Source organism: Agelaius phoeniceus, chromosome Z (genome assembly GCF_051311805.1).
Source record: "Agelaius phoeniceus isolate bAgePho1 chromosome Z, bAgePho1.hap1, whole genome shotgun sequence".
NCBI lineage: Eukaryota > Metazoa > Chordata > Aves > Passeriformes > Icteridae > Agelaius > Agelaius phoeniceus.
In genome coordinates, this window is record NC_135303.1 from 41581368 (window position 1) to 41600190 (window position 18823).

Sequence of the window (18823 nt, forward strand, 5' to 3'; positions counted from 1 at the left end):
GGTGACTGCTGCTCTACGAGCTGCCTGTACCACCAAGCAGCTGTCTGCTGGGAGATCTGAATGAGGTGATAGCAGAAGTCTAACTGGGATTGCAGATTTCATCCTCATTGCTGCTAGAACCTTCCTAAAATTAAAATAATAAACATGTTTAAAAATGGAGATAGAGGCACTGGCTGGTAGTGTTTCTGTTTCTCTTTGGAGACAGATGAAGAAAACTGCATTTTTGTTTCATACATCATTCAGTGTTCTGGTTGCTTAGTGAAGTGCTGACCAACATTTTATTTCACCTGCCAGTTTGATTTGCTCATTTTCAAAACTGTGTATCCCTCTGCCACCTCCCTAGTGCTCTCCCTCACTTCACCCGCCTCGTCCTCAGCCCCTCCAAGGCAGGGGCTCCAAGTCTGATATGAATATAGTCCCTCAGTCTGATATGGCTCACCAGTCTGACAAACCAGACCAAAATAAGTGCATCTATTTTCCCTCGGAGTGCTAAGTAGAACACGATTCATTTCCCGAATAATGTGGATTTCATCTAATTCTGTGCAAGGCATACATACAGGTTAAAAGACCAGGCTTTTCTAGGAAGCCCCTGTATTTATTCAAAATGCTGTGAGGCTGTTGATGTCAATATAGAGTGTAAGGATTTCATATAAGTGTTCATTAAAATCTGCTGTGAAGAAACCTTTGAAAATGAAATCTGGGTTAATCCTGTGTCTGCAGTATCTGGGTTGATCCCACAAGCATAACAGCTTGCATTCACACAAAGACATTCATGCCAGTATTCAATGGGTTTGCTTCATTTTTCTGCAATGTCAGAGTAATTTTCTTTTTAAAATGCACTGTGTAAAATAGCATGTTTGGTTACCTAATAAAGGTTCTGAAAGCCACAGGGTTTCTGTTAACTTCAGAAAATTTTATTCACATTGGAAAAATATCTAATGGAAATAATTTATTGCAAATGTTTACGCTGATTACCTGCAGTTTTCAAGTTGCTGATGCCAATTAGACCCCTGACGAAATGACTTTACTACCACTTCATTTGTTTTTCCCTTGTTACTTACCTGGCTGAAAATAAGGCAGCAGCAGGTGCTGTCCCACTGCTTCAGGCAGAGCAACCCGACATACACTAGACCGAGTAAAAGTCAGCCCTGAATGTGAGCAAGGCTTTGGCAACACATGTTACAAAGGCTCCTGAGTATGAGGCCAGTGCTGAGGACATCAGAACAAAAGTGTAGCTCAGCTATTAATGGTCTATGTGTGATTCAGAATTAATCAAATAAAACCTTTCAAATGTGAAACTCTGGAGTAGCAGAGAGTCTAGGGTCGTATAGGCTCTAAAAGCTGGATTGCCTTTTGCTGACAGTGAAACCATATCCTCACTTCTGTGAATCGCTGCAAAGGAAGGACATTGGTGGGCATTACTGTGTAGTACCTTGGGGCCATTGGGGCTCTCTGTTGAAGGCAGGAGGTGTATTTGTCTACATTACAATCAGGTGCCTTCATTGGAAAGGCCCTAAATGTTGGAACAGGTATAAAGATGCTTTGAAGCCTCATTTTTTGAGATTGAACATGCTCTTTTGCTCTAATAAGAGTCAATTTACAACAGCTCCCCTAACCTCACCTCTACTCCAGTCCTTAATATGAAAATAATATTTTTTCTTCCATATAACACAAGGTTGGCAGATAGAGTTGTAATTTTGTTGTTGTTGTTGTTGTTTAACAATAGATAAAGTTTAAACTTCATGCCTCAGCAGTTTCTTGGCCATATGCCTACGAAAGGGGCATCCTTGTCCATGGAAGCTGGAGGTGTGACCAGCTTCTATCATTTAAAATCAGAGAAGTGGTCAAAATGCACCTTACATCAAACATATTTTGTGCCGTATCCATCAAAATTATTTGGTTTCTGGAGAAAGACTGAAATTTATTTTGATTGATTAGTTGAACTGGGGAATACAACCTACAAACAATAACTCCTTTTATGAACTTGCTCAGCTAGGCAGCAGTTGGGCAGACCTGTTTTAACAGAGATGTTTACTATTTTGAATAAACTCCAGAATAGGAGTATTTCTTCCAAAATCTGACTGCCTCTTTTATTAGCTGAATAGAATTTCTGTTATTGTTTACTGTTTGGTGCTCTGTTTGGTGGCCAATGGTAATAAAATAAACAAAATAAACAAAACCTCCTAACTAAATGAAAAATTACTTCTATGCTGTTACTTTAAGTATTACAACTACGATAAATCCATTTTCCACAGTTATATTAGTTCTGGAATAGTGTAAATATTAGGGACTTATTTCTTTTAAGATCTGCTTCTTAAAGACTGCATTTCACAAGCACAATCTAAAACATAATTACATCTTTATTGTCAAGAAAAGGAAAGCCTTTTCACATTCTTATAGAGATTTTGTTAGCGTATGGTCTTAGCTGAAACTATCTTATCTGTAAATAAATTTCAAATTTATGGTTCCAGTTATATCACTGTCCCAAATTTAATCTATTCTTAAAAGAATTGCTGTCAGAAAATACAAATAGGTATGTCTGTCTCTCTCTTGATATATGTACAACATCGTGGGAAAAAAAGAGATAACTTTTGCAAATGAAGGAATTTTGTTATTTCTTTATAACAAATCCCTTTATGATTTTCAAGTAAATTAATCCTTTAACCAAATGGCAACTCAGCCAAGCACACAAAAAATGTTTGATGGTGTCATACCGTCTCCATTCCCTACATGGACAGTGCAATATTCCCCAAAACCTAGTCTAGAGGTAAGAATGTCATATAGAACAGTGTTAAATGCCTTGCACAAGCCCAGGAAGATGACATCTGTTGCTGTTCCCTTATCCAGCAATGATTCATGGCTTCATCATAGAAGACCACCAAATCTGTCAAGCATGATTTGCCCTTAATGAGGCCATGTTAGCTGTCACCAATCATCTTGTTTTTCATGTGGCTTAGCATAGTTTCCAGAAGGATCCTGCTCCATGATCTGCCAGACACTGATGGAAGTGATATGCCTATTATTGCCCAGTCTTCCTTTTTTTCCTTTTTAAAAGCAGAGGATATATGTCTACTTTTCTAGTCACTGACAACTACAAGTCTTCCATAATTTCTCAAGTAAAGTGAATAACTTAGCCGCCTCTTCAACCAGGCCTCTCATCAGATCCCATGGACTTGTGCACCTTCAGGTTCCTTAGATGCTCTACTACAGTGAGTTTTCTACATTCTCCCAGTCTCTGCCTTTGCCTTCTGCATCTCAGGCAGTCTGTTTGGCACACTTGCTGGTGAAGGCTGAGGCAAAAAAGTCATGAAGCAGCTCAGCCTTCTCCATGTTCCAGGTAACGAGGTCTCCTTTTTCTTTCTGGAGAGACTGAAAAATTTCCCTAGGTTTCTGTTTATCACCAGCATATCTGTAGAAGCCTTTTTTGTTGCCTTTGATGTCTCTGGCCCTATTAAAGTCCATCAGGGCTTTAGCTTTCCTGATCTGATCCCTGGCTTCTTGAACAATCCCTTTTTATTCCTCACCTGGAGGAATTGCTTTTACCACTTGTCCTTGCTCTCACCCTCCATAGGCTTTTTTTTCATGTCTGAGTTTGTCCAGGAGATGCCTGTTCATCCACACAGACCTCCTGGTATATTTACCAGGCTTTCTCTTCATGGGGATAATCATTCCTGAGAATGGAGAAGGTGATCCTTTAATACCAACCAGCTTTTCTGGGCACCTCTTCCCTGCAGGGTTTTATTCTATGGTACTCAACCAAGCAGATCCCTAAGGAGGCCAAAGGCTGCTCTCCTGAAGTCCAGGGTAGTGAGCTTTATATGAACCTTCCCTGCTTTCCTAAGGATCTCAAACTCCATTTTGTGGTCCTTGCAGTCAAGGCTGCCCTCGAGCTTCACATTTCCCTCCAGCCATTCCTTGCTGGTGAGCACAAGATCCAGCATAGCACCTCCTCTCCTTGGGTCCTCTATCACTTGTAGAAAGAAGTTATCATCACAGCATTCCAGGAACCTCCTGGCTTGGTTATGCCTTGCTATTGTCCTTCCAAAAGCTGTTGGGGTAGTTTAAGTCCCCCATGAGGAACAGGCTTGTGAGCACAAATTCATTTTTAACTGTCTGTAAAGAGCCTCATCAGCACTTTTGGGACAGGGAGAGGTTAAGAACTAATTCAGAGAGAAATTTCCACTTTGAGAGCACAGGGCACACTGACCCCTCTTTGTCCTATTCTGTGATTAATACCTGTGGGCCGATGCCCACCTTATCATGAGAAGTTTGTTTCCCACCAGGATTTAAACTGAGAATCAAGAGGCTCTCTTCTGGATCATAAAACTAAGTAACTATCCCCAGTTAAAATCTTTCAGTAATAAGAAAATATAATTTTAAAAAATAGAATTGTTTATCCAGACCAGCTACACAAATTGTTTACCACAGAGAGATGAGGGCTTTAGTCCTTTAACTCGTGTTCCTTATCTGCTTGCATGCCATTGAAACACAGCTGTAATTATTCTGGTATGACCCCTCTACGAGTTGTTCTTTTATTTAGGAAAAATATTATGTGTGAGTTGTGCTTTGAACTGGGGCAGAGTTCTCCTGGGATGATCATGTAAATAAACATACCGTACAGGCAGGAGTTCCTTGAAATGCATCAAAATTAGCAGTCAGGTTTCAAGCAGTAACAAAAGTCCTTTGAGCACCTCATAGCTACTCCTGCAGATTTTGTTTTAGCCAGCTCAAGGAAGCTTACAGCTCGCTGCAACCTCAGCCCTTCCCAATGGCCTGAAACATGTTCAAAACCAAATTCATACCACATGAATCCAGATTTTTAAAATAATGAATATAAGAAATTTTAAGACTACAAAATAAAGGAATCTCTGAAATATAACTTTTCTTTTTGCCTCTTTTGACTGATGTGTGTATGTGGGAAGGAGTGATAAACTGAAGCCAAGGAGAGACTGAATATAGAGGTAGATTATTCTTTTGGGAGATAATAATGCAAAACAACTGTGGCTTTGGAGTAATGATAACTTGCAAAGCTTATTTGTTTTGAGGGGAGAGATTTGACAATTTTTGAAATCTCAGATTATTAACTATTCTAAAAAGATTTATCTTTTTATTTCTCTCACCACTATGCTTTACTTCCTTCATAAACATGGAGTGAGTAGCTGCAGGGAAAACCAAAGCATACCTAAATTTCCAGCACCAGAGGTAAAACTGTGGTCAGTCTTTTCATGTGTGTATCTTTAAGAGGGGGTCTTATTCGGTGTTCAGTCCAACCACATAAAGGCCAGACACTTCGGCCAGCTTGCCACTCTGTTTTTATTCCAACTCCAAAATCAGATACCTTCTCATGGAGTTAAAAAGCAATTTATGTGTCAACAGGAGCGGTTTATCCCATGCATATCTTCATCCCAATACACTTGGATTCTTGACCAGGACAGAATCCCATGCCCTACCTCCAGGACACTTGCTCCCAAGCTGGGCCATGTGGGACCTCATTGTTGCATCCCCTTTTGCAAGCTATGTCCCTGATGGTATCTGCCTGCTGAGGCAGCCCAGTCTCCTCATCCCTTCCCTCATCTCTGCTGCAGTCACTGACACTTGTTTTTTTATTCTGATTTATTGATGCTTAACCTTGCCACAAGTGAAATATTAAACAATTGAACAGAGCCATCATTATCATCCTGCAATGAAAAAGTCTGAAATTTTACATAGACTTCCTAAAGAGAGACACAGAAAAATAAACCCTAACTGTCCAACATAAAACATAACTCTCCAGAAGGGGTATCTTCCTGTTACTTCAAGCAGAACTTTCTGATAGACTGGATGTTTAGAAAACATATGTAGGAAAGAAGCTGTGCTTGACTTAACTGTCATCTTAGTGTTCATTTTGTTTCATCTCAATGTCATCTCAAGTCGTTAATGAATGTCAGAAACACTGACGTTGTGTTGGACCATACCTGTGATCCCTGTCAGTGAAACCAGTCTGTACAGGCCACTGCTCTGTAGCTGATGAATGATCTGAATGAGAGAGATACTCAAAGAGAGATACAAACTTTGGATCTGCTCTTGTAGAATCTTGACAATGTCTTTTTCTGTGGTGGGTTTCCTTGAAGCTACAAGAGCTTAGGTTTTAATCTGTCTTCATCTTTGACTGGAAACAACTGCCTACTTGATTTAACAAAGTTAAATAAATGAGACCTGAACATTGTCTACTCAGAAAGTTTTCTGGTGATGTTGCTAATGAATGGGAAGCTTTCTCAGAGGACATAAACCGACTGTTGCTTTTTCCCCAAAAATCATTCCTGATTGGGCCTCCGTCTGAACAGCTGCAATTTCTGTTCCTGTGAGGTTTTCAAACAGACAAAGCATGAGACCTTCCTGAAGAAGCTATCTCCAGCTGTCATCATACCCATCCCTCAGGTCACTTGCCACAGACATGCCTTCTCCTTGCATCTGTAGCTCCAGTTGCACGTGGCTCACACTGAAGACGTTCCTTGTCATGCAGGCACACAGCTGAGATGCAGCCCTTCCCAAAGTGAGCACAAATCATGCCAGCTATCTCAGTCTTCCTTCACCTGTTTCTGCAGTCATGTGGCACTGTGTTACATGCTCCTGTCTGCTCTGTTGCTGTCCTGAATGTGTGCTTTGAGAAAAAGCAGTGGCTATGTAAATAGTCAGAATAGCTGAAGGGCAGTCAAATGGACCTGCTACAGCAAGCAAACAAGGGGGAAAGATAATCTCTGCAAAGTCTTTGGCTGCCATGATTTCAGACTTATAAAAGTGTCCATTGTTTATTTTTATTTCCTTATTTACTTGCATCTTTTATTATTTATTTTCTAATCACCTCCTATGTACCCCCCTTATACCCACAGCCTGGTGGCTCACTGGTGCTGTAGCAAAATTCTGTTACTCCAGGAGCTGTAGGGAAAAAGGAGACATGCTTTTTGGGGACAGGCAGAGCGGCAGTTCCTTTGGTGAGCCAACTGCCTTGGATATCCTGGTCTCAGTGGTCTAATACAGTAAGGATTTTATGAAAAGGAGAAACTCAGGCAAATTACCCATACCTGTGTGGCTGAAAAGAAACTTAGGAAGAGGTTATGCCATCAGTCTCCAATACTTGGTAACAAAAGGTTGTCAATTACAGTGGACAGGTCTAAAACTTATGGGAAAAGTTAAGTTTATGTGTTTTAATGTTCTGTGTGATTAATACACATTAACTGACTGTTGTACAACCTTTGCAACTCTTGGACTAAATGTAACCTCCTTAAAGAAATTTTTAAGACATCACTTCCTTAAGATATTTCTAAGAAATGTTTTGTTCATTTCCTGAACAAAGAATAACAACAACAAACTGACAACTCTACAGGATAATGTTCAATCTTCTTTAAAAACATGCTGTTTGCTCTTGAGCTGGCTAAGCTTTACCAGCTAGGATACTTTTTGGGGTTTTTTTCCTGGCATCACACATATGAAAACTATGACAATGTGATTCAAGTAAAGACTACAATAAAGCTGCAAGTTTTTCAGCTTGGTTTAATTCCCTAATCTGGGCAATGCTTGAATCATATCCATCTATCATGCAGACATGCTCCTTGGGCTAAAACAAGTGTCTTAGATAACTGGAAAGGCAACAAAAGGTTTTGCTACTATATAAAACCAGATCATACCAGCAAGCTGCAAATGGCTGGTTGTCCGTTCCAGGGAGAGTCATACCATACAAGGCCGCATCCATCCTGCAGCAGAGCAGAATCTCTTGTGTTTGCTGAGGACCACACCTCTCCTTTGTTCTGCAAGAGGATTCTCTCACAGTGAAAACCCACGTAGGAAAACTCTGCATCAGTCTGAGCAGAGGCAGACTGTTTCATTTGCCTAATGGAAAATTAAATACTACAGCCTCACTCAGTAATACATTCCAGGAGGCTGCTTATTTCCAGATGGACTTACCTGTCATACAGTTTGTGTCTATAGCCCTGCTCTGCATTTGCATGTTTATGCACAAATGGTTAAGGGCATCTAACATTAACATGCCTACTCACACTACAGCCATGTGAATAATTTTTTTTCCCATTTTTTTGAAAGGCAAGAGAAGGCCTGCTGGCAAAGGAACAAGTCTTTCTAGAATCTCAGTACCTCATGTCCCAGTGACCTCTTTGCTAACACTGGCAACAGTGCTGTGCATCAGCAGGCCAGACCCAGACATGCTGGGTGGCCTGTACTAGCTGGGTTAGAGCCAGGTGGATGCTCAAGTGGCACAAGAATACAACAGCAAGAAATGCTGTGTTTGGAGAGGAAGAAGGATAGACAGGACAAAAGAGGAATCCCAGAGCATTTTTGACAGCAATCATTCTTGCACTTGTGTCTCTTACAAACTCAATTTTATCATCCCAGGCAGATGCCTGGGAGGATGCACAAACAGAACAGGCTTTGCTGCTCTGGGAGGCTTTCCTTCTTGTAGCTGATCCATTGAGTGACACAGGGGCTCCAGGTACCTGCCAAACGGCAAAATCCCACTCACTGCTGCATCCAAAGCTCTAGATCTGCCTAAAAACCTCACCCTTTTTGTAACAAGGTAACTTTTTGCAATGCAGAGAACAAATCTGAAATGCAGCCAGTTACTCTAGCATCCCAATGGGAGAGTTTGGGGGTAACATCTGAGTCACAGATGTGACGTGCAAAAAATGTTCATTGCACTCTTTTAGTAGGCATGGGCTGGTTATATGTATGATTTGAAGAACCAACCTTTTTGTGTTCATGTTTTTCCATGGCACAAATACTGAATGGATAGAGGGAGAAAATAATTTCATATTAATAAGTAGCTTCAGCTCTAAAATGTTAATGCCTCATGGTCTTCAACCCACAAAATGCAAAGACTTTTGGCAAAACTTCAATTTGGCAAAGATTTCAATAATAGTGACTTTGATTTCAGTGGAATCACACTAGGGATCATTAGTGGCTGTTTCTAGGGCACAGAAGACCATAATTACCCAGAATAGTCCATATCCAGAAGTGTTTCACAAGAGCAGGCACATTTACTGGAGGAGGCTGTCTTGGGTCAACTTTTGACCTTTGTTTCTTCTCAGGATTATCATCTTCCTTGAACTCAGGAGACAGAGGAGTACTCCACTTCAACAAGCTTTGCTTTTAAGGAGAGATAGTACTAATTGCCCCTAAACATATGCAAGTTCAAAAAACACACAAAGCTTATTTAAGGGACTACCTCAAAAGGTAGCAGCACAGCAAGGACTGGGCTTTTTCTCTTGTCATAAAAAGTCATGATAAGTCTGGCAGATGCATCTGGGCCTTAGTTTAAGACACTGTCACACTATATGTAGGACTGCAAATTATTATTCTTATGAAAAAAGTTTATGGAAGTTGTTTCAAAATTGACAAGACTGATGGTTAGAACTAATCAACTCACAAAACAGGGAGTGAAGAGGTGGCATGGAGTAAGCATAATGATTTATGAAAAGGATGCTAAAAGGTTTACTTGCTGTAATAAAATGTCCTCTGATACTTAAACTTTTGATGCAACATTAAAGCAAAATGCAGCGCTAACAGTAAAGGTTCTCTTTGCTTATACAGTATTAATTCTACTGTGTGCATTTGAGAAGCTATGCATTATTTCCATGCTAGCACCAAATGTAAGCAGCTTAAAGCCCTCAGGCTTCACTGTCCTGAAGCATGCAAGTGGAATAAATGTAAGCATGTAATAAATGTTAGCATGTAAGATTGCAATGCACCACTTTTATCTACCATCACTGTGTCTGCTGCATTCAGACATTTGGCACAATTTCTTTCTGTCCTGTCCAACAGTTGTTCACTTATTTATGTCCTCCCTATGGTCTGTTCACATAACTGGGACCTGTTTTTTTCAGTTTTTGCATGATGCAGATGTCAGTTGGTTTTCCTATGCTTGAATAAACTAAACAAAGTGAAGCTGCAAGTTATTTCTACAATCCCCATTCTCAGTTCTGTGCAGAGAAACAAAATCAACTGAGAGCACTGGCAGCTTAGAGGATCTCAAGCCCAGTGCCCTTTCCACTTTAGTAACAGAAAGCCTTTTTAATGATGTGATCTAATTTCTGCTGAAGGACTTAGCCCTGAAGAAATTGTTCTCTTGCAGTAAATGAAGGATTACTTTTACCAGACAGTACATAGCATAGCTGCTGCTCTGTCAGTGAAGGATTTCTTTCTGAAACTACAACATATTCACTGTATTCACAGTAGTCACAATATTCACATATTCCAGTATGGCAATGACCAGTACAAATACCTGTATTTTTACAGTAGTGTATGTTGCCACTCTCAGAGCTCTTTATCATTTGGACAATATCTAATCATACAGCACAACTGTAGTGCATAAGGAAGCTTTCAAATGCAGAGAGGAGTTAAATCTCATAGCAGACAATGAAGGAGAAACAATGCTGAAATACTGTCTTGTGGCTGTTTTAATCACATCTGTTAAGCAAATGCACAATATTGTTGAACAGGAGTGGCTCATACAGGAACGTATTTCTGGGTTCCATCCTCATGCAAACCTTATTTTAGCACACTTGGGAAGCACCTCCTATTCTTCCTGGGGTAAGATTTTGCAAGATTTTTTTAAGAAGCATAATCCAAATTTCATAGCTATAGAGGACAGATGGTAGCAAACTCTCTTTTCTTTCCAGTCTGCATCTGGCTCTGGTTTGCATCTGTCTGGGTTGCTTTGATGTGGGCTGTCTAATATCCAGGAGCTGTGCCTGAGTATTCAGCACAGCTCTACCAACGCCTCACTGCCCACCCTTGGTTTCATCATATGTACCAAGGCCTTCCCTACGTGTTTGTGTTGAAAATGCCTCCTTGGGAAATGTTTGCTCAAAGCAGGTGAGAGATGCTTCCATCCCTGCCCACTGCTTCTCTCCTACAGCAGTTATGTGGCCTGGAAGAAAATGCTTCCTGCACAGCAGATGTGTGACCAGCATCCCCTGGTGTATGCTTGCCTGTTAGCCTATTGTATCAGCAGTGAGTGCTAAATACACACAGCCTCAGCAGCTTGGCAAATAGACTCTATGCAGTTTAAGAAATACATTTATAAATGTTTCCATTTCTCGGTTCTCTTGTCTGAATTCCTCAGCATAGTATTTAACAAATGTCTTAATTCTCATCTTAAAAAGGAGAGCTAGAAACATCAAAGCTTTCAGTTTTCCTGTTTCAGATAAAATATGCTGACATTTCACCCGAGGGAGGATTTTTAGTAGATCATAGCATTCTTGCCTCTAAATATGTCTTTTAAAAAGCCCATTGATGCTTTCCAGTTTCAAATTCATGCTATCAATAGGTTAAAAAAAAAAGGCTTAGGGGGAAAGAAACCATGTGATTTTGTAGCTTAAGTGTTTCATATAAACAAAGACCAAAACAAAGGCTGTACAAAATATGTTACTTTTAGTGTACAGCAGTTGTACTGAAGGGACTTGCTTCTCTGTGTGAGCATCAGCACGGAGACTCTGTAAAAGCACATTGAGAAAAGCCTCAATGCCTCCTGGAGGAGAGGAGTTACTGTTAACTTAATGTCTTCAGTGCCAGTGCTGTCCAAGCAGCACTTTGTCAAAGCCTTTATTTATTTATTTATTTTTGCTGGAGCCATATCTGAACCAGGTTTAAAGCAGAGAATGCTGTCTTCATCTTTAGAATTTGGTCTTTAGAAACTTAGGAGTTTTTTTTCAACTGAGTGTCAGTCAAGATTTCTGATTCAAGATCACAGCTGAGTAAGATGCATGCAACGTAGTTCCTTGTGCAGCTGGTCCACGTTTGAAAGATAAGGCAGCAATTTGCTAGAGAGCAGTCAGCCCTCACTAGGCTTTGCACTGGATCTAGCCCAGCAGGTACCTACTGAGCTGTGCTATTGAGACTTTAAAGGCCAAAGCGCACACTGTTAAAAGTTTAGCCTCTCAAGACCTGTAAATCCATCTTTGTGTTGCTTTGTTTCTTTGTACATGTGATGACTTGAGAGTCCTCTGCTGAGGGGACATTTCTATAGCATGGTGAGTTTGAACAAGGTGACGAAAACTCTGGCTGGTAATCAGCTCAGCTGAACACAAAAATTTCACTACCAGTACATGAAATGAGGCAGAAAGTACTAATAGATGGTAGTGCCACGACAAGGAGTAGCAAACTGCAGAAACTGTGGCTAGAGATAGCCATTCATACTGTTTTGGCAACTAACAACTTGGAAGCCATGAGCAAAGCTGAATTCATCAAGGTAAAGTATGTCACTAGCATCAGCAGGTTGAACATGGCTGCCTGCATGGGACAAGAGCATGCGACCTTTTCTGTTATGCAGAAGTCCTAATTCACATAGAAATCACTTTAAATCCACCTAGACATCCTGTCATGCACAGCACAGTTAAAAACAGTGAAAGCTTGAATAATTTATAAAGTATAATTTGTGTGTACATTTGTTATTGCTTTATGTCTGCTGCCTTACTAAAATCTAATTGCCTGACATCAAATAGGTCATGGAGAGACAAAAATAGTTTGTGCATAGATACTATGTCTATATATATATACACACACACTCAAAAGCTAGCAAGAAAACCTAGTTTGTCATGTCAAAAATGTTTCTATTTTAGGCAAGGTTTGAAGCTTGCTGTTGGTGGTAAATGTTTTCGCTTTATACGTAGTTTGCACAAGTCAGGTTCTATTCCAGCAACAAGCATGGCATTCAAAAGACATATACAGCATGTTTGGGCTGCCTCTGAAATCCAGCTTCCTTGAACTGATGATTTCCTGATTAACTCTTCTTTGCAGAAGAGGAGCTGGTTTCTTGAACTAGCATTGCCAATCACTTCGCAAATTCAAAACCAAGCCTCCCCTTTACTAATCAATTAAAAGGGAAAGTTTGGATAGTCCCCTAAATTACCATTTTTTCATCCAGCTCAATTTCCTTCTTGCCAAGGGGCAAAGTCCTGTTTAGCTTTGGGCTCCTGGTGTTCCTCATCCTATCTGCTGCATTCCTCTGTCATATTTAGACCAGACAAGGAACACAGGCTTGTGAGCTGTGTAAAGCATGGCTTTTAACCAGTCCACCTCCCCTGGTGAGCTACCCTGGATAAGCTGCAGCTGGATTAAACAAGGTGAGGTTGTAGCCGTATTTTCAGTGCAGAAATCTCAACAAAACTCCCAGGAATAATTCTATTGGGTGAAGGATATTGATGCTTTTTGCAACAGTGTTGCTGTGTCCTGGCAACCCTTCCACAGTTTCTGAAAGACTTTTGTCCATTTGTTCTAATTTTTGTATGCTGAAGAGATGATTTGCATGCTCATGTTTATGTATACATGTGTCTGTCTGTCTGCCTGTAAATATATGGAAACACATGTGTTGTATAAATAGAAAACATCTTTGATTGATTTAATAGGAGAGTAATTTTATACTCCATGAAAAACATTACATTTAGAGCACATTGATCTTTTGTTTTTAAAGCTTTAAAAACTTTATGACTTTAGTCCTTCTAGCACATTATTTATACTTTATTAGTCACAAGAAATCCACACTTCAGTTCAAAAACTTCAGTTCTTCCAGGACTTGCTGATTTGCTAATTTTAAACTCTTGGTTTTATTAGGAACTAAAAAGAACTTCATGTTAAGGCACTGATAGTAAATAAACTGTATACTGTGAAACTGACACTCCTCAATGTGAAAGACCTGACATCTAAATAAACAGCTGATTGTTTGGCTGTTATCAACTGTCTGAAGCAGTAAGCAGAAATTCAGTGGGGACAAGCTAATATTCATAAACAAAGACAGCTTCTTCTCAATCTTCAGATAGTTTTTGTTCAGTCTATACCTAAGATACGGGATTTTTTTACATTGCAGTCAAAAGCTCTTCGGGAAAAATGGCTGCTACAGGGAATTCCTGCTGGCTCTGCAGAAGAGGAAGAAGCCAGAAGGAAGCAGTCAGAAGAGGATGAGCTGAAGGTGAAAAAGCTGGAAGAAAACATACACAGGTAGGGACAGCTTCCTTTAGCTTTGCCTAAGAACAGTCACTCCCATGAAGGCTGGAGATTTTCCTTGCCCAGGTCCCCATCTCTAGCAGCAGCTGATGGCAGCTGTCCAGGCAAGACTGTAAAAGGCAGTCACACATACAGCCAAATACACCCAACATTTGTCTCCTGGACGTCCATGTTGTTCAAGATGAGTCAGTGTGTTATCTTTTGTTTAATGGACTTTTATGGATTTCTTTCGTGAGGTAGCTAAACAGAGGGCCAAGTTCCCCCTTCAGGTGCATGTGTATGACTTGATCAAAACCCAATAGATTCTCCATTTCTTTACACCTCCTACAGCCAAAATGAGTTCGAAGAGGGAGAGCATCCTTTTGCACTCACTTCACTGGTGCAAATGACTTCTTCAAATGCACCAGCAGATGCCACCAGCAGATCAAATACTTACTGCTTTCAAAAGCAAGGTTTGTGTGTTAGAGTGATTTCCTTTTATCAGTTTCCCATTGTAGTCTGAGTTGACATTTGTCCTCTTTTTTGTTTTTTTTTTTTTCCTTGTTTCGTTACTAAGCGCTCTAAAGGAATAAAAGGCTCATAAGGAAAGTGATTTTAATCCTCATAGGGCAAATTCCAGGGCTGCTTCTGCCATTTAGGTTATGTCAATTTAGAGTTTTTTCAACTGGCAAAAGCTGGTGAAATTTGGCAACACAAATTTTACAAATACATCAGCTGAGGCTACTACAGAGAAAGGGGAATAGGACCAGCAGTCCAAAGGTTGAGGTATTAACTTCATATCTGGTGAACTCAATTTGCCTTATGGCAGGTTTCTTGTGAAATTTCTTGGAGAAGTCAATGAGAATGTTTCTCTGGGGATATAGACAAGCAGACCTACCCTAAGCCCGGATAATGCTAAATAACTGCTATGTGGAAGATATTGATCAGCATGAATTGTAAGAGTTACCTCATGCTACTGGTCCTTGTCCTGTGATTCATGTTAATTGAAACTGGTCTGAGAATGTGTATTGTTCTTTTATGTTTGTGGTAGCAGAAGGCAAGAAAACTTTTTAGATTTCATATGATATCTGATATTTTACTTCATAAATTAATACTGTAAATGGAAAGAATACATGGACTGTGCTTCAGAAATATGTACTGTAATACATATTTCATCTAGTGCTGAAAGATGCTAAGTGCCCTGACCCCATCCAGCAAAACATGTCAGAGTGGCTAATTTCAGCTGAGTGACAGCCTCACTAACAAACTTAACTTCCCTGTTGTCTTTCTAAGGGAATTTCAAAGCCAGTAAAAAAGTATTTTAATTTAAATGAGAAAATATTACATCTGAACTGTAGAGATTAGACAGCAGAGGTTGAGGTCATTAATCTAATTACTCTTATATCCATGACAACATGGCATATCCAGAGCCCATCAAAATAGGCTAAGAAGGTAAATGGCTGTAGAAGGACATCAAGCACATTATGCTGAGGAATGAAGTAGAATGGATTCATCCTGAAAGTATTTTTCTTGCTGTCTGTGCACTACATTTTCCCTCCACATTCCCAGGAGAGAATCAAGGGGGTGGATTACAGGGAGATTGTTCATCTGTTCATGTTTGCAGGGAATCAGTGGCCCTTTGGAGGTTCACTCTGTACTATCAAGGGGAGCCCTGTAAAAAAGCCCAAACCCTGTCAACAAAGGTGACAGAGAACAGACTAAGCTGGTTCATGAGGAGGATAGAAAATTACTTCAAGACCAGTCCTAAAGCTGATTCCACAGGACCATAAAGCCACTGTGCTATGCAGCTTACATATTCATTAGTGTCACACTGCATCATATGGGCAAGCACAGAGCAGCTGCAGAATCAATATGTCTGAGAAAAAGTATTGGGACACACATACTGGAAAAAAATACAAAAATACATAATATATTATTAAAAATATATCCTTTGCATTTTCTTTTGGATCAGGATGAAGCTAGATTGTGAGGAACAATGTCCAGCACCTGCTGGTAGCCAGTATCCATGAGCCTGCTTTAAGAATGGGAATTCATCCCTTTTCTCTGGCAGCAGAGCATCCCATCATCATGACAGAAAGCACCATTTCTTCTACACACACTGAAGCAGTCAAAAGGGTTCCTTTCTCATACCCCTGCTTTTACTACATGAACTGCTGTGGTACAAGAGAAGTATCTGTCGTTATTTGCAGGCCAGCTGTACCAGTAGGTCTGAGAATCTCAGTGAACTGTGGTCCTTAGAAGAGAAAACTGAGAGTGTTTGAGGCCAGACTAGCATTCCTAAATGAGAATGTAGCCTCATGAAGGTGGGCTCGTGTAGCTGGTGGGCTCATGAGGATGTGTGCTGTCCAGAAAAGACCAATGCCTTTTGGAGAAACAGTAAAGCTAGCACTGGGTTTGTGGATAGTCTTTAAGGCCTTTCACATCACACAAATTCTTTGGTTGGGCATTGCTCACTCTAGATCAGTTTTAAGTGACTTTCTCACTAAAATAATATGTTTTGCAAGATGTAAACATGCTTCTAATGCTTATTCTTAAGATAGTGTTGCCAGTTCTCCTTTGTGTGGGAAGTGTTTAATTTCAACTGAGGCAGTAAAAATGCATAAGAGTACAGACTGCTTCTTATTTATTAGACTTCTGTGCTATTTTATCATGATACAGGAAATCATATACTTCAGCTTGTAGCTTGCAAGGATATGTGCATGACTCAGCTTAGACATGAGTAAGTGTAATGATTTAATGAGCTTCCTCATCTGCAAAGGCATTTTGAAGAAGAATGTCTACATTACGCAGCATTTTTGTGCACTTCATGTTAAGCAGTGGAAAAAATACCAGCATCAAAAAAAGAGGAATAAAACAGAACAAATAAGGAAATGCAAATAATTTAATGCTATTATAATGCTGCTAGTTAACATCAAGAGGGCATAGAAGTACACAATGTACATATAAGTTAAAAAAAACAAGCTGTGCAAGATTAGGACAAGATGCTGGCATATGAATAGTGTAACTGTGGATTACAGGCAGAACAGTGATTTGACAGCTGGGATCAGTTTAATATGTTTAGAACCCTTGTAACCAAGACTGCAAAGTGAAAATCAAGGAGTCAAAAGATTGATGGTCCTGGATGATTTTGGTCCTGGATTTCCAGCACTCCTCATTGCCTGACTTCAATCTTCAGAAAAGCACAAGGTGCCTCATGTCAAAATCCTTTGTCTCTTGCATTTCTTTTAAAAAAGTGGTTGGTCCCATTGACCTAATGGACCTAATGGAACTTAAGAAGACGGAACCCTTTATTCAACATTCATGGAGTCTTTAGTGGACTGGATGTCTGTCAGTAGTGAAATAATGTTGCTAAATGTTTGAAACCTGGCAGGAAGACTAGTGGCAGCATTGTGTCAATGTCAGAGTGAAGCCAGACATGGATATCTCTTCACACAAACTTTAAAGTTATTTAGTTTTTTTCGTATGAAGATCCTGGGACAGTGGTAGAGGGAGGCAGATATTTCTGAGTTATCTTTCCCATTGTTACAAAGTACAGAAGTGATCCCGTTTTTTGCAGCTACCTTAGATTTGAGTAAATTATAGTAAAGGAGTCAAAAATGAATTAAAAGCATTTCCCCTCCCTTAAACTTATTCTCCAAATCACAGACCTGAAACATTATTTGGGATAGCATTGATAGAGATTTCCAGTAACTTCCACAGACATACCTGTGATAGTGTGTTGTAGGTGAAACAAATGCTGCAATGTGTTGCATGCCTCCCATTGTTTGGGGTTTTTTACCACATGACAGTCTGGGTGTTTTACAGCAGTGAATGTAAAGTTGGGATTTGACATCTGGATATTATACAGGTAATGTCCACAAAACAGAGCAGCCCACTCCAAGCCTGCTATTCCTTCACAGCATTTCAAATGCCCCCAAAATTCTTTTGTTATATTAGATTAAATTATAGCTCATAGCTGGTGGCCTGTGTTTACTGCAAAAGATGAAGGGTTTTTGTTTCTCTGAAGCTTTTGGGTAGCATGGAAACAAGAAATACTCTATATCTCCCTGCTTGATGATGAACACTTGCATGAAGTACCAGGCCTGGACTTACTGTCGTTCCTGGACTAAAGAAAACCATGAAATAAATGTTCAGCAAAGTGGCATATCCCTCCAGTAATCAACAGTGCATTTGTTCACCTTGGATGAGGAGGTGCCCAACAACTCCAAAGAGTGACGAATTATTCTTTTAGCCATTTTGGACATGTGGACCAGGCAGACAGTTTAAACCAGTGGATTCTGGATCCCCAAAATGTACACGCAAGAGCCACTTGTGGCACTTTGGTGCTGTGACAGCTCTTGCAGGTGAAGCAGTGCAGGAAGAAGCCAAGGAGTAAGCGGATCCCTTGCTCTTTGCTCAGGACTGCCCAGCTGTCAGCACATCCAAGGTCCTTATGCTTGCCAAAGCCCTTTGGGGTTGTGAAATGCTTCACCTTTCTGCATGCTGGTGATAAGCCTTTGCTGTATCACCTCTAGGAGAAAACTTTTCCACGGTGGTCCAGCACGGAGGGAGAGCTCCAGTGTTAACGATGGGAAGGTCTGTGCTTTGGCCCATAGGGCATGAGCTCTGTCCTGGGGAAAGCACACCCTTGATGGTTGTTGCTATCTTGCTGATGTGGGCAGGTAGAAAATGTATGCAAAAAATCCCTCCCTCCCAGCAACTCCCATCTCAGAGTGCTGAACGGAAAGATGCCTAATGAAATGAAGTGCAGGAGAAGCACAGCTTCCAAGAAAAACACTTAACCTGCGAGACCAAAATAGATGCTGTCTGTAAGCTTGCATGACGCAAAATAGAT

General features: G+C 40.3%; 1 protein-coding gene across 3 annotated transcripts in view; it reads left to right on the forward strand.

The window, feature by feature from the left end:
- The window catches only part of LOC129132978 (paralemmin-1), a 134753-nt gene that overhangs the window by 51391 nt on the left and 64539 nt on the right, over positions 1-18823 (forward strand). For all 3 annotated transcript variants that reach the window (XM_077171780.1, XM_077171778.1, XM_077171779.1), the window contains one exon: positions 13853-13983. In XM_077171780.1, coding sequence (XP_077027895.1) covers positions 13853-13983 — 131 coding nt within the window. The remainder of the gene's footprint in view (positions 1-13852; positions 13984-18823) is intronic.